Consider the following 26906-nt stretch of genomic DNA (forward strand, 5'->3'; position numbering starts at 1 on the left):
AGTCACATGGGAAGCATGACAAGGACCTCATTCTTCAGCACAGGGGCTACGTCAGTTCCCCAAACCCAAATATATAAACAAAAGTACTGTCTCAAACAATGCCGATGGCAAACCATGTTTTCTGGCTTCAACCAGAGCTTCCGAGTAGGGCCTCAGGCTCCTATCAGCCTCCATCCCTCAGAGCGCCAGGTGCCTGGGTCCGTCCTTGATGGGGGAGGAAGGAAGGGTACCTCAGTGACCTTCTTCTGCAGAGGAGATGGGGTAGGGCTGTTCTCAGTGCTTTCAGCCTCGCTCTCGCTGTTACTACCCTCAGTGCTGGTGGCAGTGGCCGTGGCCGCCGTGGTGGCGGCAGTGGCCACGTTGGTGATGTTGGCCCCACTGGCGTGACGCAGTTTCTTCTTCTCATCGCGGGCTTGGTTCTGATGTTTGTAGTGGAGCACAGCCTCGAAGTTCATCACAGCCCACGCATGCCAGGCCTGTGGGCGGGGACGAGAGGACAGACATCGGGGCTGTGACATCAGCAGGGGCAGGAAGCTCAGGCATCAAGGGCCTTGAGGGTGTGAGGCCGCAGCTGAGGAAGAGTGCAGGCCACCCTTTCTTCTTAGTGGTCAGCACAGCAAATCCTCACTTCGTGGAACACTGGGGAATGGGGCATTTTACTAAATCCAATGCGATTCATTCATTTTGCGGTGCATCTGCTGTATCGGGGGCTGTGGTGAGTGCCATGGGCGGGGTGGGGGGCACATGAGGAGGAACAAGCTATGGGCCTTTTCTCAGGGACCTGCTAATCTAGTAGGGTAGGTTACTCAAAAACCTAAAAATAGGCAGAACGTGACCGGGGCAACAAGAGACAGACAACGGGAATGCCAGGGACGGGCGGGCAAGGCGTCACAGAGGAGAGACTGCGGCGGGTCTTGAGCAGCCTTAGATGGGCAAGGACGGCGCAAGAGGGCGGCAGGGAGGGCGTCCTGGCAGAGGAGGAACAGGGACAGAGATGCAGGCTGGGCAAGCACGGCACAGTTCACAGGACACAAGCAGACAGATGTGACTGAAGCTTAGAGCACACGCAGGAGAGCAGTGAGGGGGAGCCCAGCAAAGCGGCAGGCTCAGACCACGGAGCAGCTGGCATGTGAGACCAAGGGCGTCCCATCTCATTCTGTAGGAAATGGAGTTTTTAAAGCTGAGTTAAAAGCTGGGCTTCAAACATTCCTTTGGCAGCAGATATAAAACAGATTATTTAAGAGGGCAGAGGTTCAGGGGGTGAGGGTGAAGGTCTTAACCAGGCCAGAGGACAGTGGGGAAGGGGACACACTGAGAGCACAGGACCACCACGGAGGGTGACTCTTGGTCATAGTTCGTCCCTCACACCTGGCTCGGGGCCTGTCAGAGAGCCAGTGCTCAGCGCCTGCTTGCCAGAAGCAGCCTCTGGCGCTAACCATTCACACCTCTGACGCTCTGAGCTGCAGTGACGCTATGGAATAGCATTGCCTGGTGTACAGAGCATGAGGGACAGTTTGATTTGGGACCTGGTAAGTTTGCAGTGGTAGGAGGACATTAAATAATCCACTCATTGGGCTTCCCTGGTGGCGCAGTGGTTAAGAATACTCTGCCAGTGCAGGGGACACGGGTTCAGGCCCTGGTCCGGGAAGATCCCACATGCCGCGGAGCAGCTAAGCCCGTGCGCCACAACTACTGAGCCTGCGCTCTAGAGCCCGCGAGCCACAACTACTGAGTCCACAAGCCACAACTACTGGGCCTGCGCTCTAGAGCCCGTGAGCCACAACTACTGAGTCCGTGAACCACAACTACTGAGCCTGCGCTCTAGAGCCCGTGCTCCACAACAAGAGAAGCCACTGCAATGAGAAGCCCGCGCATCGCAACAAAGAGTGGCCCCCACTCACTTCAACTACAGAAAGCCTGCGTACAGCAACAAAGACCCATCAGAGCCAAAAAAAAAAAAATCTACTCATAGTTGGACTTTCTGGATAATCAGTAAATTCCTTTGCATCCCTTGCTAAAAACCTTTCTTTAACATGGAAGTGTCCATTTCCCCAGCTAAGCAGAGTAGATTGATCATAATCAACCTCTATTTGATGAGTAAGAATCCTACAATGACCCAGGCTCAGTTTTCCCATACTTTTGTTTATTTGACAAATACCTCTTACATATGTACTATGAGCTGGGGGTCCCGCTGAACAAGACAGAAAGAGTCCTGCATGCACATGGGACTAACACACACCACTGATGGTACCAGACAGTATAGACCCAAAAGGGCCCATGCTAGGAAAAAACTAAAACTAAAAGTCCTGGAGCCAGTTTTTTACTTGTGATTTGTTTCTTTCTGAAAAGCTGAATGAAGAAAAGTAATCTGGTTAGGACACAGTTCTAATTAGTAAGGTTCCAACTGACCAAGGGTTCACTGGACATATTCTTCCAGCCTCAGACTGAAGCTGTCCTAGAGAGAATAATTACTGCTGCTTTCACAAAATGAGCATTTTTCAGATCAGACTGAAGCATGCTTAAAGCAGCATAAGAATTTCGTTGATGTTTCTGTGGTCTCCAGATGCAGGTTTGGATCCCAGAGGGATTAATTCACACAGTATCAGCCGGTTAAGGAGACACCGGAGAGAAATGGAGGACACCTGCCACACCACGAAGCTCTTACCAGGAGGCCCCTCAGAAAAGAGAGAAAAACATGAGAATGTGTGCTCTCACCAAAGACATATACGCCCAAGACTCAGTCCTCTCCCAGTCAATCACATCTTTTATACATTTTCTAATTCTGTTTATCTTCTTGAAAAATTTCCTATGATATAACAGGATGTTACCCGGAGCTTTCCAATAAAAACAGAAAGTTCAGTTCTTAGATGAGGAGCAGAAAGGGATGGGAATCAGAAAGAAGCTGGGAAGGAACAGATGACCCAAGGGAAGACACAAGTTCCAGAGACTAACCATGTGTGCAGATGCTCTAGGAAAACAAGCCGCCAAGCGTCTGTAAGACAACAGCATCCCCAGAGCCACGCACACACTCACGGTATAATAAGTCTTTTTCAAGTCAAAGAATCTATCAATTAGACGTGAAAAGGGCCTCCAACAAACTGGCTCCCAGCACTCAAAAAAGCCAATTTGCGGTATCAGACCAGGCCACCAAGGCCTTGCTGTAAAGCACGAGCCACTAGGGTGCACAGGCAGGCGTCTGGAGGAGGCAGCGGGAGGTCCCCGTCTCTGGTTACCTTGTACCAGCTGCGGTCGTGCTCCGTGGCGGCGCTGTAATACTGCAGGACTTTGGGGATCGTGCTCTCGTTGATGCCCTGCAGGTTCAGCTGCCACTCCCCGAGTTTCAGGAAACATCTGAAAACAGAGAAACAAGCCCCCAGGTTGCCCCCTCCTCAGAAGAGCCTTCCAAGGAGAACAATGAATTACGTTGCAGGAGCACCAAAACCTCCCTGATATTTATTCCTCCTCTCGGGAAGCAACATGAGGGAGCCGTCAGAATTCTTAGCCACATGGAAGGAAAAAGACAGGCTTTGGGGATCAAGTTTTTCAAGGGATGGTCTTTTCTTGCCCTCTGTCTTTCAATGCTAGCATAAACCAGGTACCTGGCACACGGAGGTCTGAATGGACCTATCTCCCCCACATTCATTATGGTGGGTGGTAGCTGTTGAGAGCAATTTTTCTTTTGATTGCTATATGGCTTCTCCCTTACTTTTTCCTTTTACTGATTGCTAAGCTATTCCAGGTTCTGTGCTAAAGGCCTGATGTATTCTTTCCATTAATCCTCACACCATTTCATTCCACCCTAGGAAAAAGGAACTCTCACTATCCCCTTTTTATATAACGAGGAAACCGAGGCACAGAGAGGTTAAGTAACTTATCTAAAGTCACACATCAAATTAGCAGCGTATCTGGCAGTAGCAGCATATCAAACTCTAAAGCCAGACACCAGGAGAACAGCACACAGGTGCTCCTGGGCTGCTGGATCCTGGGAAAGTACGTGGCAGAGATTTTGGAGTAGCGTCATTCGATGGCTGCCTGGGACCCCTGCTGGAAACGGTGAGAGATGTAAGCGAGCGGCTGCTCCGGGAGCCTTGAACACGGCCCTTGCAGCAGAGGCTGCCGGTGGGGCAGGGCTGGCATGCGGCGGGCCCGGCCTTGGGGAGCTCACCGGGCCATAAGCTTGTGCAGCTCCTGCTTGTGCTGCTGGTCCTCGGTGGCGATGGCGTGCTGGGCTTGCTGCTGCATGGTCTGAACAAAGTGCTGCATGTGCTGGAAGGCATCGATCTGTAGCAGGACAAAGGCACAGGGAACCACTTGGCACTGGGCCCAACCTCAGGGGACAGGAACTGCTGTTCACAGGCACCTAAGCCAACCCTCTCCCAACGGAACACCCTAGAACACAGGGTGAGGACCCCGCAGAATGGAGGACCGGGGTGTGATGCTGAGAGATGGCTGGGCTTTTCAAGAAGATTCATATTTTTTCAACGCAAGTCTTAGCTCTCCTTGGCCAACTGTAATTACAAGTCTTAATAAGCCTTAGAAAAACTACTCGCCTGACTACCCCAAAAAACAATTCATATGAAGTAATCTCAAACCACTGCTTACTTCACTATCAATATATTGCCCTGGGGGAAATCAGGCTTATGGGGAATTCTTTCAGGCTAGTAAAACTTTAGCATGTGTTTAAAACACTGTGGTACCTTGGACACTAGCGTAGCAAAAATTACAGTTTAAAAAAATGTGATAGATCCCGTGATAAACCATAATGGAAAAGAATGTGAAAAAGAATGTATATATATGTATAACTGAATCACTTTGCTGTACAGCAGAAATACAACATTGTAAATCAACTATATCTCAATAAAATATTTTTAAAAATCTGACAGAACCCTCAGTACCCAAATAGAACAGAGAGATGGGGTGAGGCCCCTCATACATCAAAGTGGCATGGGGGGGACACTACCCAAGCAAACATTTAGTTGAATAGGGTGGCTTAGGAGCAAAATCTGCAGAGCGTCCTCCAGCAGTCACATCTCTTTACACTATGTGATTTTATACAAAGTGAGCAGAAGGCATCTGGGTTGGTAACAGATAGTGGAACTAGGGAAGAGCAGAGACAGAGTCAGAGATCTGAGAGTCAGTTACAAGCCATTTGTATAAGCCTGCCATGTCCACACATACTAGCATCGTGATAAATGTGAAAAAGAGAATGTGTTCTTTGCTACAGAAAAGGAGAGAAAAAAACCCAACACTTCAAATAAATGTCAGAATGATTTCCTTACTGTAAATCACGTAAGAGTCTTTTTTTTTCTTTTTTTGAATAGAAACATGTGAGTAATGATGGCCCTGAAGGAAAATTGAAACTCCCTGGCTTGGGGGCCAGGACCAACCTTAGATACTTTTAATATATAAGGAATTAATTAATTACCTGGCGTCGAGAGGGCTTAACCCAGAGGCAGAATGACGTGACAATGATTTAGCAGGCAGCTAATCCACGCACGAGGGCAGGGCAGAAACACAGATGTTCTAACAGTTACCAAGACACCTGTGTCCCTCAGACATCTGTCTTCAGAGTTCCACCCCTCACCAGTGGCTGTGAAAAATGAGCTATACCAGCATCTCACACCTGGGAAGTGATAAGTGTTCCTTTAGTTTTTCTTCTATGGGAACTACACTGGCTAGACTTAAATCTGATTAGGAAGAGAAAAAAGAGTTGGGAGGGAGTCCTTAAGTGATCCCTCATGAAAAAGGTGGAAGGTAACTCAGGGTGGTTAGTGTGTACATCAGGTAAGATGGTTAAGAACTGAACTAGGAACTCGGATGCCAGGTGCTTTCCAGAGCCCACAGGCTCCGTGTCACTGACTGTCCAGAGAGAGTTTGAATTCTCTTCGGGAGACTCTACAAGAACAAAACGAAAACTGCCAAAACCGGGAAGGCTGGGCATTAGTTTGGATTTGAAGCCCAATGTTAGGTTTAGTCAGTTTACCCAGCATGGGAGACTCTAGTATCTTTCTACTCTGTGGCATGGAGGCAACTTATTTCCAAGGAATTAAAAATGTTCTGTTAAAAACTCCTTCTTTTCTCCATCCCCAGGAAGCGAGGAGGGGGAAACATGATTCTTTCTCTCTTACGGACGATGGACCGCTCACTTGGAGGAAGGGGTTTCTCTCAGGCCCAGAGTGTAAGCTGGGCAGACTATTCTGGCTCTTGACTGCCTGCGTCGTTTGTGGGCCAGAACTATGTTCTCGGCTTAGTGAAATTTCACAGAAGGAACCAGCCTGTCTCTAGATTCTGTGAACTGTCTTGTCTAGAAAAACAGTGGACATACACCTATCGCCTGATGTCTTCCTGCAGAACGGGATCTGCTTTTCCCCATTTCCATCTGCCTCAGGCAAAGCAGAGAGTACAGTCCTTATTTATGGAGGAAGAACATAGTGCTCAGAGAAGTAAAGTGACTTGTTCAATAGCACAATTATTATTAAGTAGGCAGTTTTCTTGGAGTAGCCCCTGAGCTCTTACGAAGATGCGGCATCTCTAGCTCCGGCTTGAAGTTCAAGCACCGAATTTTAAATAGATTTCTCAATCTTTAATCCACGTGGTTTTATGGTCTCCCTCCAGAATCTGGGTTCCTAAGAAAAGGCCATAATCTGTGGAGAAGTTGGGCTGTGGTCCTATGTTGAAAGAAGCCACTCCGTGGTTGAAATATTAGCCAAAACCCTCCTTCCGCCTGCCTTCGGCAAGACATTCAAAGACTTGGAGGCTACATATAGGAAGGAAACCAGACTATATCCAGATCCAGCACCTTCTGATTTTCTCATTTGCCTGGAGGAAGGCCAGGCTTTGAATCAGAAGTGCTCTGGCCTGGGAGGCTCACAGAGACTAAACAAAACAACCCCCCCTCAAACAACAATAAAAGAAAAAACCCCAAACTGCACATTTGGAGAAGGACACTTGGGCCATGATATTTGAAGTATGCCCCAATCAAAGACCCAGTGCGTGGTGCAGGGCTGTGGCTCCCACTCTGGGTGGCATTCAGAGTCACAGGATCCAGCACCCACAAAAGAAATCAGCTTCTGACAGAGCCCAGGGATCTCCCAAGTAAGCCTTCAGCCGAGACTCCACTGCGATTTTATCACATCTTCCACAGCCACAGCTCCAGCGGCTGCTCTGCATCCCTTTCTCATCTCAGGGACACTGTGGGGACAACAACAGGGAGAGGAGAGCTGGGACTCCCTCTTCTGTTTCATGAGGACGATGATGGGGGAGCCAAAGCAGGCGCTGATTTTGCCTCCAGGGCCTACTTTTTGTTAATCATCACCATCGTCCGGGGAGATTGTTTTAAAAAATAAAAACAAAAAAGAAGCCACATCTATTTCCCAAGGACCTGTCTGTAAATAAAGTCAGAGGAATTCTACATTGGCTTCAAGGTGACTTTCCCCACTGGTTTCAGCATCACACTCTGGGTGTTGCTGCTTCTGAATCCCAAACTGACGACAGGAGAGGAGACGAGAAGTCTGAAAAACCAAGCTGGTCTTACGAAAGTTTCAGTCTGTGTTTTCACAAACATGCTTTTCTGGGTACTTCTCTAAGGGGGAAAAACACAACCCAGAAATTTTTTCTATGTTTTAGCACATTCTAGCTGCTAGTAAATAGAACTGTGATCGCACTCGGTGGTTTGATCAATGGTGTATGTGCACCTCCTTGAATATGATTCACTTTTTGAAATGAGGCCAAATAGCCTCCTGACAGGAGTGAACTCCCTGGCATGGTGGTTTGGACGCTGTTTCCTTTCGGGCCTGGAGGAGGCAGTGAGCAGCAGATTAGGCGAGCATTCTGGAGAAATGTGGTCTCCTGCAGGATTCCAGCACAGACCTTGCGAGCGCTCTTCCACATATTTTTCATGTAGGCGTAGGTCACCTGGGGGTGAACTGTTGGCAGAGGGTGGTCAAGTTGCCGAGATGGATCAACTCCCAGGAGCAGCACTAAGGTTTTATGAGCAAGAGCCTTCAAAACAAGAGGTTGGGGTTATACACAGCACTGGGCCAGGAGCACCCCCTCAGACTCCCACCCTACCCAACGGTGGGGACACTCACCAGCCTGCCACTCTTGCCACACAGGCTTGCATACTTGAGCCAGGTCCTCATGTCCTCGTGAGGGCTGACCACTAGCGACCGCACCATGAGGATTTTCTGCCAGTCCTCCACAATACGCTGGCAGCCCTGGAACGTCCAGAAGCGAGGATTAGACACATGCTCTGCTATAACTTAGCCCCTCGCAAGCAACAGTGAAACCCACCCTGAAACAAAAAAGAGATTCATTTTCGTAATCTCATCTTTCTCAAGTGAAGGGTACTGTGAGTGAAACACCTCTTAGGAACTTCTCAAAATTCGAGAAGCAGTACAACAAGGACTCTGGAACCTGAATTCTGGCCCGTCCACTGTACTACCTATGTGACTTTGGACAAATTACTTAACCTCTCTGTGACTGATCTGTAAAATGGGATAAAAATGGTACCAACTTCATGGGGCCATGGTGAGGCTTAAATGAACTAAATTATTTAAATTTCTTTTCTGAATTGTAAATAATGTATTTTTAGCTTTAATTTTTTGCTTCAGTCTCTCTGGTTGAAGATGCCTATCACTGACAAAGAAATTAAATTTAAAATGTATCATTCAAAATTTAAAAAACTAATTAAGTGTAAACAAAATTGAAATAATTAAATTTTCAATTGATGTTGTTTGAAAGTTGGTGGTGTTTATATTTCTGAAGTTATCAGAGCCTAAACTTGCACTCAGATCTTGACCTTGTCTTTCCTCTACATTTTTATTCGTCTCAGATCAAAAACTGCACATAGAAGGGAAAGGGACTCATTCATTCACACATATAAATTCTTTTAAACTAAAAAGAAACAAAGTGAATTAATCATTATCAAAGGGGCTAAGCTAATTTTATATCAAAAGACTGTTGAGAACAGAGCGAGCCTCTCCTCCTCCACCTTCCTGAGAATAAGTCAGAGTCAGAGACAAACACCAGGGGAGATGGGTTTCTGAGATCACTTCATCAGAGAGTTCCATGAAACCAAACAACAAGCTGTCCTCCATGGAGGTAAGTCTAAAAGTCTAGCGACAATGGTTGCAGGCTTTTAAACATGACAGGACACAATCTGAGCTTGAATAAAGAACCCAAGGCAAGAAAAGACCCAATGCAAGTAAGGTTGACCTCTCAAACTGCCCCGCGGGAGCCACTGGCTGGGGAGTTCAGTTTAATTGATCGCAAAACGGCACTCTTCCAGCCTAGGCAGTTGGTTGAGTGTTCTGACAGCAAGCCATCCACAAGAGCCAAATTCCTACCACAAAGTTAACGCTGTATTTTTAGGCCTTGGACCATAATTTTCTGTCCTGTTACGTGTAACGACAGTAATTTGCAAAGTTAGAAAAACAGAAAAAAGTACACTGAGTGACTGTTTTGGTGACTTCTCATCATCTGCTAGTTTCTCCCAGATGCTGAAATCACTTGGCCCCTGGAAACCTAAAAGCATCTTCCTGTCTTAAGGTAGGAAAGTCATGAAGGCCTAAGATGATGATGGTATCTTGGACACAGTAAAGTCAAACACGGGTCCCTTCTGAGACTCATTTAATCTACCCCCCTTCCAAGTCTCTATTTTGCCCACTTGTTAGAATGGCAGAAGATTCATCAGATCTCTGATCTGGAAACTCTTCACCTCATTATAGGCACTTAAAAACATCAGGGTGTGTACAAGTCAAGTGGGAAATTCTGGCTTTGTGGAATTCCTTTCTGGGGTTCAATGGACAATTTTCCATCAAAACATTCACTGGGCACTTCATAATTGCTAATAAAACATGTGAAAGAACTGCATGTGCTCATTTCAGAGCATAAACGACTGTATTCATAGGCAATCCTTTGCCCTGCTCTTTTCCTTTCCAGTGGAATGTGCCTGGAACTTCGTGGACAGGAATGCAACTTGGAGTCAAAAGGCTCTGCCACAGCCTACTGAAAAGTTGGAAGCACAAACCTCAACTTGTCTGGGGACAGAATTTGGAATTAAGTGTGGATTGGGTCAAGAGGAAACAGCTTAAAATCGACGAAGGTTGATTATGACAAGCAGGGGGACAAGCGGCTTCTGGAGCAGTGAAGGATTTGCCGACAAACTTCTCCTCCCTACTCAAAGAATGGGAGAACTGTCCTTTCCAAGGACACTTAAGACTCCTGACTCCCAGATCTGGAATTGACAGCTCCTCAAGCTACAATGATCAGAATGTACAACGAAAATACTGATGGAAGACTTGGAAAAGTTTCTCGATGAGGGGAAACTTCAGTGGAAAAAAGTCTGCACAGAGATTATGGGATGACTGTGACCTGAGGAACTGTAAATGGCAGGGGTCAGTAAATGAACACATCAGGCCACCCCACGTAAGAGCTGGATGCAGGTGGTCAGCAAGTCGATCTAGAGCAGTGGTTCTCAGCGTCAGTCACATCCTGGAATTATCTGGGAAGGCTGAAAAGATACTGATCCTGGGTCTATCCCCAGAAATTTTGTTTATTTGGTCTGGGAAGTGGTCTGGGTATCCAGATTTTTAAAAGCTCTCCAGGGCGCTTCCCTGGTGGCGCAGTGGTTGAGAATCCGCCTGCCAATACAGGGGACACGGGTTCGAGCCCTGGTCCGGGAAGATCCCATGTGCTGCGGAGCAACTAAGCCCGTGAGCCACCACTACTGAGCCTGTGCTCTAGAGCCCGCAAGCCATAACTACTGAAGCCCATGAACCTAGAGCCCGTACTCTGCAACAAGAGAAGCCACCACAGTGAGAAGCCTGGGCACCACAACGAAGAGTAGCCCCCGCTCGCCGCAAACAGAGAAAGCCCGTGCGCAGTAACGAAGACCCAACACAGCCAAAAATAAATAAATAAATTTATTTTTTAAAAAAGGCAAAAAAAAGCTCTCCAGGTCATTCTATTGTGTGGCTAAAGTTGAGAACCACTGATTTTGAGGTCAAGATTTTCAACTGGCTGGCCATTATGTCATTTATTAAAGGTATTTTCTTTTGGGAATTCCCTGGTGGTCCAGTGGTTAGGACTCTGCGCTTCCACTGCAGGGGGCACAGGTTCAATCTCTGGTCGGGGAACTAAGATCCCACAAGCTGTGCAGTGCAGCCAAAAAAGAAAGAAAAAAAATTTTTTTCTTTTCTTCCTAGAGAAGGGTAAAAGGAGGCCGAAAAAGAGGTCATTCTCTCGCAGCTAGAGGCCTATTAGGTGAGAAGCCTGTGGGTGTTCTGCTCTGAATGCAAACGGAACCTCTGTGAGGAAGCAGGAAGCTTATGTTGAGCAGGGGAGGAGGGGGCAGGCTAAGCGGGGCTTTCTACCAGGCTCACCTGCAGTCTCTCCCACCAGATCTGGCGGATGATCTCCCGGCGCTCGGGGACAAGTTTGTACTGGATGACCTCCTCCAGCTCGGAGAGCATGTGGCAAGAAACCATGGCCTGATGGAAGCAAATCGCATTCCAACTTAACACAGCGTGAACAATTCGAAAGCCAGGCTTCAGTTCAGTCATTCTTTTTGGTCCCACAGGCATGCTCTCGGCAGCCTGTGTGTCCTCACGAGCCCACTCTGCAAAAAGAACTGAAATGTGCTTCCAACCCTGCACCGTGCAGACGGTCCACACTCACCCCATACGCCCGGCTGTAGCTCTCTCCTGCCATCGCAGTTAACTCAGCGTCCAGCAGGTCCCGGGCTTTGTCGATGCACTGGAAGAGAAAAAGAGAAGCCCTGGAATTGAGCTGTGGACTTGGGAGCTGAGGGAAGGGAGGGCTGTGATTTTTCAGGCTTCCCAACTAGCTGCAGAAGTTACCTGTCTCACTGAAATCCTAGTGATAAAGAGAAAAGTTCACTGAAGGAGGGAAGAAACCTTTTACCAGACTTGAAAGCCTAGAGAAGAGCATTATCTGATTTCTCAGAAAAGACAGAAATGTATGGCAGCCAAAAGCTTAACATCTTAGATCCTGTTTAACAAAGGAAGGAAAATTCGTGCTTAGAAACAGAATCACTGCTTTCTTGCATCTCAAGAGGACAGCTTGAGGATCTACCTTCTTTCAGCTTCTCCATGCTGGGCATGCTGGGAAGAACAGACTGTGCAAGCACTCAAATGGCCCAGCTGGTTGTCTCTGGCTTTTAAGCGCCCTGTCCTCCTGAGGGAGTGCCTCTGAAATTGGCAGAAGAATGCCAATCCTCTCCATGTAAATGGGAGCTTTTGTGCCTGTGACCGGAATGACCCAGGTCTCAGTTCTCATCGTGTAAATCAGAGCTTGGGGCGGTGGGGATGCCATAGGACTGCAGTTTGAGTCTTCTCTGTTTCATCAATTAAAACCCCTGCATGTGGAGCTTTTCCTTTTTGAATGTTTAAGGTTTATATGACTATGTCCCCATCCGGTAGCGCTCAGGTCATTTACCCAAGCACCTCACCCAAGACAGTCCGGTGCCTGACAGGCTGGATGTGATTACCTCATTATTTTATTCTGCAAGACAGCACAGGATATCCAAATCAAGTGCTAACTTTCCTAAAAGGTAACCAACCAGTGTGTGACACGCCTGCAGAGCCAGAAGAACCTTGTGACTGATTTCTGCTGCAGAAGGGGGCATGCCGCTCTCTGAATTCTCCTTTGGTAAAACAGTTTCTCTCTACCACAAGCAGTGCTAAAGGAACATGGTAAAAAGGATGCAACGATGACCCAAGAAGCCAACTCCAAAAGCAATCTAAACGGTAACTTCTGGAACACGTGTCCCTCTCTCAGAGCAGAAAGTGGTCCCGGCTGATATGCTGGGAGTCATCTTCTTACCGAGTCTTGCGCTCCGAAGCCATTCTAACGAGGCCACAGAGCCAAACGCCAGAGCTGAAGCACAACAGCCTGTTTACACAGGCGCCGCGTGCCAGGCGCGGACGGGGTGCATGCGATTACTTTCCCTTTGTAGGTGGTCTGGGTACATGGAGGTCTGTACCTGCTGCGCCAAGGAGAAGAGGTCCTGATGCAGCGCCAGCACGGCTCTGTAAAACGCCCCGTCGTGGGTATCCCGAGGGATCATGCAGGTGTACTCCTCCATGCTGTCCCACTGACCTACACGCACGCACACGCACACAGAAAAGCATTAGGGTGGTCAGCTTGCTGGGCTAAAGGCAGCAGCTCAAATAGGCCTTGTCACTGTTACTTGAATTTAGCTTGGGGTTCAAACAGGACACACTTGAGCCTGCTGTAGCCGAATGCTGCAGAGAGCCTCTACACTCTGTGAGGCTGAGAGCCAGTTTAACAAGGCCACATCTGTCTTCCAAACACAGGCCTCCACTGCTGCCCCAGGGAGTTCCATGAAAGATGGAAGGAGCCACATAAGCACAGGTCAGGAGGGTGCCACGCAGCACCTCATTAACCTAGAGAACTCGCCCAGCTTTCTCTAGGTGAGATGGAAGAGCTTTCTTCCCAACCAACGGAGGATCTCACAGTTCAATGGTACCTTGGACATTACACTTCCCCCTAAACAACTGATATGGCCATTATCCAGACAGGGGACAGGATGAGACAAACAGTTTGCTTGTCTCACTCTGGTAGTACCTTTGCCTCAGAGGGAGGAGATAAATATTTTAAGAGGCTCTGTTACAACAGAAAGATGGGCTAGGTCACAGCACAGTAGTGTCATATCAGGGCAGACTGGGGAAATGGTGGCATCTGGAAAGACACAGTCACTTCCCCTGCTGGGGTGAGCATGTATCAAATGCCAGGATTTCCAAAACCATCTGCAGGAAAGATACCAGCTTCATTAGCCACAGACTGCAGGGCTGCTGATTTTACGAGGCCTCTTCCTGCCTTTCACTCCAGACCACTGGTGCACCCATTCTCTACGCCTCTGGGCAAAAGCAAATAACAAATGATGACTCCTCAGGAAGCAGTTTGGTTTTGAAAAACGTTCTGGATCCAGCTCAGAGCTCAAGAAAGGAAAGGATATAAGCTCTGTGACTCAGAGGGTGAGAATGGACGTGCATGTTACGTAACCCTCCTCTGGACTCCACAGGTGCAGCTTCCACCTGGGACATCCATGGGCCCTTTCCCCTCTTACTGAGAACATCCCTGGAACAGACACTGGGAATCCTCTCTGCTGGGGTCTGATGTCAGAAAACGACACTTGTCTGTGGGAAGTTTTTAGGAAATCGCTGCTTGAAAACACTCAGGGAATGGGAGGAAGGTGGCTGAGTGTTGGGCAGCAAGGAGGAGAACAGAGAAAACGAAACTGCCAGAATGTTTATAACTGTTGAAGGTGAACAGCATATAGGGGTTCATTTTACTAGTCACTTTTGTATTTGTTGGGAAAATTCTATAATAAAAGTTAAGAAATAAAAGGAGATAGACAGCTGACTTCTCTCATTATTCCTGTAGGATAAAGACACGTTGGTGGAGCTCCAGCAACCATACTGGATCATGAGGTGGCGACCCCATGCACAGCAGAAATATGGAAAAAGGCTAATGATGATGGAGCCAGATGACAAACAAACTTCACTAAATATCTCAGCTTTGATGCCTGATCACTGTTTTCCTTGGCCTCCCTGTGAAGAGCCATTATTAGACACATCTAACAAAGTTAGTCCAAGTCATGAGGTAGAAAGGACAGATGGAGGAGGGAAAAGTGGGCGTGAACGGTTTCATGCTTCTGTAGCCCTGACATCTCTGCCTGCAGCCACAGGGCCACGCTTTTCAGATGCGAGCCCCCAGCCTCACTGTCCTCACCTTGACTGGGTGCCTGGGAGGGGAGCCTTACCTAAACCCCATGCGGCCGCAGCAGCCATCCGGGCCATCTTGGCTTGGGTCTCATCATTAACCAGGGTCCACTTTTCACAGCACTGCTGGTGGAGCTGCCCCCTGAAGAAAAGGAATTATACAGTCGGGTTAACAGACATCACCTCCATCTTTCTCTCTAGCCCCTTAGGTTAGCTGGAGGCTGCGGAGGAACTGGATGATAGGGGCCTGCCTTGAACCGGGAGCCTTTAAAGAAAAAGTACTTTTGACTGTGTGATATAATTGAGAAGTGACTGGTCATTTGTTGTTTCTATGGCCTGGTGGCTCATAATTTGTCTGAGAGCGAGTTTATCTAAGATAGGGATCGTGTCTAACTAGGTGTGACGTGAAATGTGAACATCTGGCCCCCTTCATAAATATTAAATAACTTTTCTCCTATGCCAATGAACTCTGGGCTCTTTCCCTTTGGAAGTCCTACAGAGAAAGCCATCTGAAGAGACACATCTGGACATTCTTTTGGGTTCCAAGCTATAGGGAGAATTGGCTTTTAAAAGTATTATACCAATGCTTGCAGTCTGAAATGAAACGCAAATGCAATCAATCTGCACAGAGGAAGAAGGTGCTACAATGGTCACATCTACCAGAAATCCAGATGTTGCTTACTGTCAGAATTGCGCACAAGTACCGTGAGTGTGGGTGTGACTAGGAGACAATGAGATACGTATGATGTTCAGCAGACTCTGATACACAGAGAGAGCAGAAGCCCTCAAGAAAAGATGTCCTGTTGGCTGTTAAAACTGCTGCCCTCCCATGTTGCACTTCTGAAGGAAAGGAAATAAAACTCTGCTACTGGGCAAATACGAGCTCCTGCTTTCATGTGAGCTTCAAGACTCAGCTAGGAGACTCCTTAATCTTTCCTGCTTTCTGAAAGAGATGCTGCAGGATGTTTTAACTTGGTATTGGGAGTGGAGTCAAGAGAAAAGGTACAAGTTCCAAGTGGCCCAGCTCAGAAGCCTCGTGGGACATGAGCTACACTGCACTATAAGGTGACATGGGGGACAGGGAGCGGGGAGGAGATAAAGATGTTGAAGGGATCTGGGCTGGGCTCACCGAGAAGCTGACTGCTGACCACATCTAGGAGAACTGCTCGGGGCCATTATCCAGCATCATGGCCTGGCAGTCATTACCTTTCACTGTCTCTCTGTCACAAGGTCAAGAGAGCCAGGGATGCAAGCATTCTAGCTCAAAACGCAGCCAAGATAAAAAAGAGGAAGTGGGCAGCCATCCTGCCCTGTGCACTTACTGAAGCTCAGAGACAGCAGCTGGATGAAGCTCAGTGTTGTTTTCCTGCCGTCTAAACTGAGAAACCTTCACTCTGGGTCCTGCTGGAGGTTATCTTAAAGCAGCAGTTCTCAGATTGTTATGTGCATCATAATCCCATGGAGGGCTCCTTACACAGATTGTTGGGTCCCATCCTTGAGTTTCTGATTCGGGAGGTCTGAACTGGGGCCTGAGAAAGTACATTTCTAACAAGTTTCTAGGTGATACTGATGCTGCGATCCAGGGGCCACAGTTAGAGAACCACTGGCTCAGAGCACAGAACAGCTCCTCTGGGCAGCACATTTTCGCTGTCTGGAGGTAAAGGAAAGCGACATGATCTCTGAATGCTCCTTCCAACCCTAGAACTCAAATTTGTACAGCTGGTAGCCGTAGGCAATTCAGCTTGCCTCTGCTGTTTCGTCAGGACCCCCCATTTCTGTGTCACAGGTCTGGGATTTAGCTTTCCTCTTCATCTCGAGGCAGGGAGCGAGTTCAGTGTGAAACGCCACAAACTGTTAACTCCAGAGACAAAGCAGGGAGCAGTGCAGAATCAGCATCCTGAAAGGCAGCCCCGCCAGGGGACACAGGCACTGACTTCAAGCTGAGGCTGTGTCAACAGTTGTCAGAACTGTTGTCAGAACCTGGTCGGTGCACACAGAGGCGGGGTTCCTCTCCCACAAACATTTGTTGCAAATAAGGATGCAGAATATACTGAGTCCTAACTCTCAAAGGCACGGGGACGAGCAAAATCAAAGAAATTAAAAAGTATGAGACTGTCTGGGGGGCAACCACTAGGAGGCTCTTTGGCACCTCTCACTGACACCAGGGAGGACTGGGTAAAAGGCCCCCCAAAACTCTGACTTTCCCACCCAGTGCAGCAGCAAAAAGTGTAAGGAGCGTTCTTCAATTGGCAACGCCTAAGTACTTGGCTGTCTATGATCTCATTCCTGAGGAATCTGTCCTCAAGGACCCAGAGGCCATGAAAGGAACAGTGCAGGGAGGTTTACTTAGGTTCAAGTAGCTGCAGGTGTGGCTGGGGAGCTGGGGGAGGGGGTGGCCGTCTCTGGTACTCAGCTCCCAGAGGCTGAGCATGGGGAGCGGGTCTTAACTCACTGGTAACCCTGGATCACTCCTGAGGGCCACCTCCGGTGAATACCTGCCTCGGGCACGTTCAGGATACATACTCAAAGCAAAAGCAATCCAGAAGTTGCACTCTAAATAGAACTGGCTGAATAAACCATATAAAAAACCTGCATATGACCAGGAAAAGAATTCTACTTCTTTCATTTCTTTTTTTTTTTTTTTTTTGCGGTACGTGGGCCTCTCACTGCTGTGGCCTCTCCCGTTGCGGAGCACAGGCTCTGGACGCGCAGGCTCAGTGGCCATGGCTCACAGGCCCAGCTGCTTCACGGCATGTGGGATCTTCCCGGACTGGGGCACGAACCCGTGTCCACTGCATCGGCAGGCGGACTCTCAACCACTGCGCCACCAGGGAAGCCCTTTCATCTCTTTTTAAAATCTCTTTTAGCCTACTGCATTCTTAAACCCCTTGGTCAGCATCACTAGCCACTTATACTTTATAGGTAATAATAAAACTGGAACGAATTCAAGAGCTCAGAGGTAGATGGCACTGGGTAGTGCAACGTCAGGAGACCTGGATGACTCTGCTCTCGGGAGACCTCGGGCAGGCTATGTCAACTTCTATGAGCCTCAGTTTCCCAACTGTCACACAAGGAGATTAAACAAAATCGCATATAAAGTCTCTTCTAACGCATCCAAGCCAACCCTACTTAACCCACCTAAGGACAGTGGTTGTCTCTAATTATGAAAGGCGGGGAGGGCAGGAAAGGTTTCAAGGAGGGAGAAACAGTTCAGGTGGACCTTGAAAGATGGGGAGAATTTCAAAAAGTAGAAACAGGAGAAGAGGAGGTGAGCAATTCAGGGCACTGAATGAAAGAATGCAAAGAAAAAAATTCTGTGGGGTTTGGAGAATGGCCAATCAACAGCCCTTTGGTTAAAGTTCAAACTCTTAACATGGACCATAAGCCCCACTTGATCTGGCCCCTGCCTAGCTCTCTTGCCTCACCTCTTACCTCTTTTCCGCAACACACTCGACCCCACAGCCTTACTGAACTTTCAGAACCCTAACATAATAATGTGCTCGCTCCTCCTCACTGTCTGGGTCGGAGATAGTTATCACTGTTTCCTGGAAGCCTTCCAGAACCTTCCAAGCTAGGATTCGGGCCCCTTCTGATATCCCACAGCCCCTGGGCTTCTCCTCTCCTTTAAAACTGTATTCACTCTGTGCTACAGCAGCCTGGTCATCTGCCCTGTAAGCTCTGGGGAGGCAGGGGCTGTGTCCCTCTTGTTCATGCTGTGTTCTCAGGGGCTAGCACAGACACCGGCAATGAGTAAGCGCTCAGTACAACTGGCTGAATGAATGAATGGGGCACTCAGTCCCATATGCAAGAGGAAGTTGAGATAATCTGCTCGTGGGGAGGCAGTACAGCATTCTGTTTGTTATTTAAAACTGTAGTTAAACTAGTTCATGACTGCAGGATGGCATTTTGTTTTAGCTATTTTAAAAAACTGCACTTGATGCTGGAAAACAGAACAGGAACCATTTTTCCTTTAACATCCCCTAACAACTCCCCAGGCCAAGATGCAGGCAAGTGTTCTAAATCAAGCGTTACTGTCACTTCTACCTGGCACACCCTTTCCCTCTCCCCATTCTCCTTCACCTGTCTCCCAACCGTAGGCCTTCCTCCAGGGAGAACTGCAAGATCACCCCGTTCCCCACTTCGGTCTTTCAGAGCTGTGTGCTCAGACCATTCATTGTCTCTGGGCTCTCAGGCTCTAGTAACCGCCTGCAACGTGATTGTCTCATCAGCCTCACAAAGGAAGAGGCCTTGTTTTTTTTTTTTTAATCTCTGGAGCCTGGCATAGTGCTGAGCCCGTAGTAAGCATTCAATAAAGGTGAAGCACCTGAAGAAAGCAGTCATCTGTTCTTCTTTCCTAAAATCATTAGCAAGAGGTAATAAAGAGAAGAAGAAAAATCAAGGTTGCAGAGTAAGAATATGAAGTCTTCATCAGTCAGTCAAGGTCAAGAGGCAGAGAGAAAACAGCTGTAGATCCCAGGAGCACACCCACACCTGTCCTGTCCCAGACCATTACAAAGTTTAAGTTAAAAAAAAGGAAAGAAAAAAAGCGTCTTTCTATTTAGCACTGAGACAGAACAGAGAGAGAAACACTTCAAAGTGATAGATGATTCCTGGGAAAATAACCAAGTGAAACAAAAATGAGAGTCTTAGGTGAGAACTCTGGTTGGGAGAAGCATTTCAAATGCAACTTGGCCATCATCCCGCTACAGCTTACCATTCCCCCAAGGCCTCGAGGCAGCGCATGCGGCCCAGCATCAGCTCTGGGTCATCCTTGTTGGTGTCCATTTTCTTATCGTAGGCCACAAGAGCATCCTCCCACTCATGCAGTTTCTCATACCAGGTAGCCTGGATCTCCTGCCAAGTGGAAAAGAAAGAGGACTGTTGGGAGGCACAGAGAACACAGGGGTACATTTTTCTTAATCCACAGACTCTCTTTCCCGAGTGTGCCGTGCTGTATGCGTGACACTTCACCCATCACAGTTTGCCTTGGCTTTGACTGAAAAGAACTTCAGAATATCCGGAGGTATGTTTGGTGACGGTGGGAATGCTGGTTCCTTGGCACAGTGATGGAACAACCCTGGGATAATCTGAGAGCAGATGTCAGGCCGTGCTTTCCCCCCATCACTTCCAGCCCAGACACAGAAGGCAGCAGAACTCCAGCATGTGGGGATACAAAGACAGGGGAAATCATTTAGGATGGCAGGAAGCCCCGACCAGGGCTCCTATAAGGATGCCAAGGCCTCGATCTGCTGGAATGCTGACAGTGGGCCAAATGGCAGGGACGGCAGCTGCTTTCCGGATGAGGCCAGAAAGACCAGGTCACATCTGCATATCTGCTGGAGGAAAACCACTTGCTTTTTAAAAGCTCTCGATTCTCTGCGTTTCTTAATGCATTTTTAAACTTTCAGGAAATAATAATTTAAAATACAATATAATACTGCCACTTAAAATTCTTTGGAAAAACCTTCCTCCCTTCTTCTAGAGTCTTCCCCATCCAATGTTCCCTCCTGCTTAGCACTTGGCAGCTTTACCAGTGGCAGGGGCCAAAGGACGGGTCCCATTACCCGGCAGATGGCGCGCCACGCTGCAGTTCAGTGTCGGCCACGTGAATGAGCGGTACTGCAGTCTAGAAGCTGCAGACTACGGCTCTCTGAATGGCCCAGGGACTGTTTTGTGCCTCTGTCTGCCCTCCATCTGCCTCCACCTCAGTCTGTCTTCTGGGCTTCTTCATTACCAGCTTGGTAAACGACCATTTCTCTACTGGGCCAGGGGAGTGGCTCTCCAGGGATTTATTTAGCAACAGTACGATCCTGCAGTGGAATTTGTATGATACAATGCAGGGCCCACATTTGCTTCCCCCATTACCTTTCTCTCCTTTCTAAATGAAAGTCTTACTTCAGCAGCACGTACACTAACAGCTACTGTGTGCTAAGCTCTCTGACAGAATCTTTTCTCCTTGAACCTCTGTAAGGAGGTCATTTCTGTTTTAGGTAGCTAACTTGTGCCTGCTTCCCCAGGCCTAATTCTGCGGCCACAGCAGCCCTTTCCCCAATGTCCATGTACAATGAGGTTTGCCAAAATGGGCTCCGTGGAGGGTAAAACCGCCTAAGCTCCATTTCCCAAGCTCGTCTAGAATCATGCCGCTCTACTACGCCTAAATATGAAAGCAAAACCTTACAGAGAAAACAGTGACTGCAGAGGCTGTACAATTACAAACTCCGAAATTAAAGAGTAACACTGGTAAACTTCCCACTTTGGATTTCTGTACTGGGTGGAAAAGAACAAAGGCTCCTGACGAATGTGTGGCACACACTCAGTATGAACACGCAGAAAGCGGGGGCAGCGGCGTACGGAGCAGGTCACGTAGGGGGCAGGATGTTTTGAATTGCAACAGATTTCAGAAACTATAAGGTTTAAGCAATGAATCCCACAAAATTCTAACGAGATTGCTGTAACCTAAACTGTGCTGAGAAAGCGCGGGCCCTGCCAAGGAAAAGCAACCACTGTCGAGCTTAACGTGACTCAGCCACCTCAATATAGCAGAAAATCCACCATAGGCTTAGCAGCCACCCTGGAGCAACGGCCACCTTTAGAACCTGGAGATGAGGGAACTCTTCATTTAAGGTTGGTACTCTGAGCCACCGGGGTATAAAACTGCCTGAATACCAGATGCTTGTGGAATCCTTGTTTCAATTACTGCGGTCTAAGCGCTAAGGATATCACAGGAGAGGACGCCTCTGGGTGGAGTACCTGAAGTGCCCTCTTTGCTGACCTTCCTCCCTCTGCAAACAAGGGTTGTGGCAAAGATGGATGAGACACAGTCCCTTCTGTCTTGTCATCTGGAGATGCTTTCTTAGTCTAGTCACAGATATGTGCTCAAGATGGCAAAATACTCCCTGAAAGGTTTCAGTCCAATCGAACAGCCCTTGTAGAAGGCAAAAGCCCGTGAAGTAGTCACTTTCTTCACTCTAACACACTGGGCTCTCGATTAAGGCAGACTGGAGTAAGTGACCTACTTGACTAATAAAAGGTTCCTCATCAAATATATGGACCCAGAACTTCCTGACCTTCCAGGAAGTCAATGTTAAGTTGATTAAGTCGATGCCTTATATATGGTTTGGAGTTACCAAAGCACTCTCCCAAGACTACAGAGAGTAACAGAATCTTTTTAATATCAGTTGGGCAAAGATGGCAGGAGGCAAGAAGCTATATAAGCAATAATGAAATGGAACAATCCCTCAATATCAGGTATAAATTATGGCATATTTTTTTCTGGAGAATTACCCATGGTTTCCTCTGAAGTAGGTACTGAGCCTTAACTATGGGCCAGTGGCAATGCTGGCTGTCACAGAGGACACAAAGACAACTCTGGTCAGGGTTAAACACCTGGGCTCTGACACCAGACTGCCCGGGGTTCAAGTCCTGGCTCTGCCACTTATTCACGGTCAGCTCAGGTAAGGTTGTTATCCTGCCGGGACCACAGTCTCCTCATCTGTAAAATGGGATAACAATAGTACACATTCCAAGGGTTCCTGTGAGGACTGAATTAGATGAAGTACATAGAGCACATAGCAAAGGGCTAGGCGCATGCTGAGAGTCTGATAAATACAAGTTATTACTGTTTTTTAGATTCTGCCCTCACGATCTCTGTTCAGCTTGAATACACTCCATACAGCCACTGTCTCCTTCAACCTCAAGATATAGGTAAGTCAGCATCAGATTTTTAACAATTGGCAAAAAAACAGAAAAGGAAAGTAACTTTCTTAAGGTCGTGGCTTAGTGCCTCCCTAGCCAGGTGGCTACCTCTTGCTCTTCTAAAAGGAATGAGGCAACTTACCAGCTCTCCGAAGTGTTTCATGGCATATTCTAATACCCCGGCAGCTGCCTCTGGCTGCTGTAGCTTATTATTAATGCTGGGAAAACAAAAGGAATAGGTGGTTACACTCAGCATGTCAGAGGGTGGGAGGTGCAGGGTCATTTGTGGGCAGATGGCTCACCAGCATGCTGGGGACAATGTCTTACAGATGTAGAAAGAGCATCAATTATCTATTACCACCCAGAAAGCTCGGCCTGAATGATTTCATCTTGATCTCATACTCCTAATTTTGAAGGGGCCACATTTGGTGGACAGGAGGCCTTGCCTGCTCTGGGGCCCTTCCTCCAAGCAGCAGACTGGTTTCCTCTCAGATATCATACGTCAGGCAGCACATGTCTGTTTTTTAACTAGAAACCCTGGCTCCAGAACTGTTCCTGTTGTAGAACACAACCAGATGAGGTACCTCTAAACTTTTAACTCTTACTTCTTCTCATCAGTTGCCCTTGGTGGTAAGAATAACCAAAATGAATAAAAATCATCAGGCTCTGTGGGTGACAAAGAAGTGGCACTGAGGCTGGGTCATCCACGTCAATGACAGAGAACCCAGCAACAGTCTTGACTGCTCCCCTGACAGGGCCCATCTCTTTCAAATTCAGATGTTTCCCTAGTCCCTTTTCAAAGACCATGCCCTCCCTCTGCAGCAGGCTGTGAAGGGACCGCATCCCAAGTCACTTGCCTGGTCTCTCTGGCAGAGAGATGCTTTTCTTAACAACACACAACTTTGCTGATGTCATCTGTGGGCAGCATATGGCCAGTTGGGGCTGGAGAACTGTAAGTGTATTGGGGCAACTGGGCAGAAAAGCTGGAAGGCTTGCTGCCTGAAGTTGGTTCATCAGAGAGGCTGTGAAGAGGTCCTGAAAGTAGGGGAGCTGCAAGGCTCAGACCCTTGTTCCAATAGGGACCTATGTAAGAGGGTAAGCAGCAACTAACCCAACACTAAACATAAGCTTGAGTTATGCAAGGAAGGAAGGAAGAGAGGGAGGGAGCAGCCTTGAGAAAACCACAGGACAACAACGACTACATCTGTTCATAGGCAGGGAGCAAAATGTGACAGACCACCTTGGGAGTCTAGACTGGGTGTCCAAGCTCAAGGCTCCAGGCTCTGCAACCAGAGGCGAAAGTAACTGCACAGACATCCCTCTCCTTTATTTACAGGAGTAGATGGGCAACCTTGTGTGGGATCTACTGGGCGGACTGTTTGGTGCTTCTGTGTGGGTCCCAAGCAAAGCAATGAGCCCAAATGTTCTCTGTAAGTTTTCTGCTGCAGGATTCAGAAATATTTTTAATTTCAAAGTGAAGCTGTAACATCATGGTCCTTTAGGAAGCCCTATGAGAGTTTTTCTAAGCTGAGAATGAAAAGCCAAGTCCAAAGGGACTAATTCCACTGCATGCTCATTGTGAAGCAGTTTCCCATTCCTGTTGGCCTCTAAGTCAGGTTCTCAGCTTTGTTGCTCACTCACATAGGGCTGGGTAAAGCGTATTAATAATTAATATTACTGGGTATAGATTTGTGATAATCTAGCTCCTTGAGCCCAAATAAAGATTTTGGAAGCATAAGAAGGCAGGAAAAAAGAAAGCCAGTATATATTCTATATATTATACTCAAATATGTAATATATCATATGTAACTATATATAGTGATATAGTCTATATATTATTTTTAGTCCTGATGTGGACTATTGGGATGGCCCTGGTAGGAACATAAAGTGTTCCGATGAGGAAGATAAGGAAAGTGTTTCTTGCCTGAACCAAAAGAAGTTAACTCTAAGAATCAGACATAAAAATCCAGGAGTTCTAATAACTGTCTTCCAATCTTATGCTCTGGAACATACTCTAATTTTCAAGAACAAATTATAAACATTACCAAAACTTGCCTCACTCTGGGGAATAAAGCAACACAAAAACAAAAGCAAGCAAAGTCACTCCTCCCCCCACTCGCCCATTTGTTATACATAAAAAGGAGAACTTTACAAGAAACTGATGAAAATCAGGAAGTTGTGACTAGAGACGTCAGAGAAGAAATACAAATTTTACCTTAATGTTGCTATGGCTTCGATATACCTCCTCTAAGGACAGACCAACACAGCTTTGCAAACTTAAAAAGAAAACTCATCACATGGCCCCAACTCCTTTAAGAGAAAGTCCACATAAGTCACCTGCACAGAACTCCCCGCTTGTATATGTGTGGAAGCAGGTGAGGATGCAGACAGCCCCGTGGGAAGGAAAGAGGGGGCTGGGCTCACTGCGGACCCACACTGACCAGGCCTCGATCAATGGCCAGGAAAACCAGGGGTGTACCTTGAGATGCATGACAAGCTCTTGTCCAACAGTAAGGACAGTCACTGAAAAAATGACAACTGACTAAATGGACTAAAACAAACCCATGAAAAATGAGTGGGAGCACAGAGAAAGGGTCCCTTTGATAAATTAAGTTCTGGTTTGAGGACCTCAAAGTAAAGGAGATTGTACACACCTACTCTCGACTGTTCAGAGAGGAGAGATTTCAAGTTAACCAGCTGTTCTCATCCTGTTTATTCTTTCCTCCTCCCTGTTTGCATTCTTCTTTCCTATAGAACTTTCTCCCTAAATGCATTTCTTTCTTCTTTCCTTCCGTGGAGTCTCCCGTGTGTGCCTACAAGGCTGCTGGAGAACGCAACTGCAGGGGCTGAGGCTCTGGAGGTTCTCCTGGTGCTCGAGAGAGTCTACCATCTTGTTTGGGACCTTAACTTTTTCTCCTTCCTCCACGGCTTCTGGCACTCCATCACGAGAGGCAATGGATTATAATAACAACAAAAAGATATCTAAATTTACTGAGGGCTCACTGTAGGTGCCAGGCACTATGCTGATTACTGCTGATACATGTCATCTTAACCCTACGAGGTAGACATTATTAACACTCCCATTTTACGTATAAGGAAACCGTGGCCCAGCCGGTCATCCTTTCCCTTCGAAATTGTACCATTAAAAGGATCTGAAGTAATAACTAAGGGTACAGCTCTGCGGTGGGAGAGAAGCGTGTCAGCTGTCTACTCTCGGCATCAGTGGGCCTGAGCAAATACGTGTAAAATAAGTGACTGAAAGCATGGCATGGGACGTTTCCATGAGCGAACTCTGTATATAATCTGCTGTACGGGAGAAAGGAGCTGTAATGCACCTTCCCTTTAGCTTCCTCACCCATACCATGGCTAACACCCTGCTCTGACCCCTAAGCTCCCGTTTCCTGTTTTTTTATTTCCTTTCAGAAGCCACTGGCAACGCCTCCACACCTCCCAGCAGGACAGTCAGCATGCGGCCACAGTGGGCTTTTCCGAGGCAGCTTGTTCGAGGCTGCCAGGCTTACAGACAGAGCGCAGGCTGCAAAGTGGGGGATGAATAAGCCTCTGTGGAAACTCAGAAGTTCCCAGCTACTAAGGCCCCAGTCTCCTGCTTGCTTGGGTGACACAAGCCTGTCTGTTCAAATACTCCCTTTTTAAACTCAGATGTGGTTTTATGAGACTGAAGGGAGAGACTGTATGTGTGGCTCATGTGCAGAAACCACCTTTGCTCAAAAGGCCCCCTAATGAGGAGCTCTCGTTTTATGGGGCAGCTGGGAGTTTTCTACAGCCCGTTCAATAAACGCTGCCTTGTGTGCCCCGGGGTCTTTCCGTATTAATGCTGGAGGCTTACAAAGGGCAAACTGTTCAAAGCTCAGCCCAACAGCAGAGGAGTGCTTAACAACACAAACCAGGCCTCACCGACGCTAACAAACAAGTGTAGGGAGATGGAGGCTTAGGCAGCAACGTGCCCACGACAACAGTGCACAGGATGACAGGTCAACCAGATAGCCTGTCTCCTCTCCACGCTCACCAAGGCCAGAAGGAAAAGATGGCTGCGGCGCAAGAATTTCTAGGCTAGTGGATCCCGTCCCAGTGCTGTCTTGGCATGGGTGTCGGGGTAGATTTGTATCCTACTTCACTGCGCAGTGAGAACATCCAGTTGAGCTCTTGTATAGTTGCGAGTCGACAGAGCAAACAGAAGCTGCCTACCCACAGAATAAAACGCAGAGCCCACAAATAAACCTGGTGTTAGAAATACAATGAAGAGAGACAGACAGGGAAACACAATGAATTAGGATATCAAGAGGGGAAAAGGCAATTATTCAGACATATTCACTCATTCATTCCCCACCTCCCCTCCCTCACTCCAAGATTTAATTTTTATTAAAGGAAGCTGAGTTGAAGAGCTTGAAACTGGAAAATTCTTGGCAATTGAGGGAAACACTT

The 26906-nt window shown here is 47.6% G+C and overlaps 1 protein-coding gene across 5 annotated transcripts in view; it reads right to left on the reverse strand.

Annotated features, from left to right (window-relative positions):
* MTOR (mechanistic target of rapamycin kinase) overlaps positions 1–26906 on the reverse strand; it is a 116404-nt gene that overhangs the window by 17622 nt on the left and 71876 nt on the right. For all 5 annotated transcript variants that reach the window (XM_079924355.1, XM_079924356.1, XM_079924357.1 and 2 more), the window contains exons 29-39: positions 22606–22681; positions 19483–19622; positions 14810–14910; positions 13007–13122; positions 11680–11757; positions 11385–11492; positions 8091–8216; positions 7870–8001; positions 4166–4281; positions 3234–3351; positions 231–476 (exon numbers count right to left, since the gene is read on the reverse strand). In XM_079924355.1, coding sequence (XP_079780481.1) covers positions 231–476; positions 3234–3351; positions 4166–4281; positions 7870–8001; positions 8091–8216; positions 11385–11492; positions 11680–11757; positions 13007–13122; positions 14810–14910; positions 19483–19622; positions 22606–22681 — 1357 coding nt within the window. The remainder of the gene's footprint in view (positions 1–230; positions 477–3233; positions 3352–4165; positions 4282–7869; positions 8002–8090; positions 8217–11384; positions 11493–11679; positions 11758–13006; positions 13123–14809; positions 14911–19482; positions 19623–22605; positions 22682–26906) is intronic.

The sequence above is a fragment of the Stenella coeruleoalba genome (genome assembly GCF_951394435.1).
Source record: "Stenella coeruleoalba genome assembly, chromosome: 1".
NCBI lineage: Eukaryota > Metazoa > Chordata > Mammalia > Artiodactyla > Delphinidae > Stenella > Stenella coeruleoalba.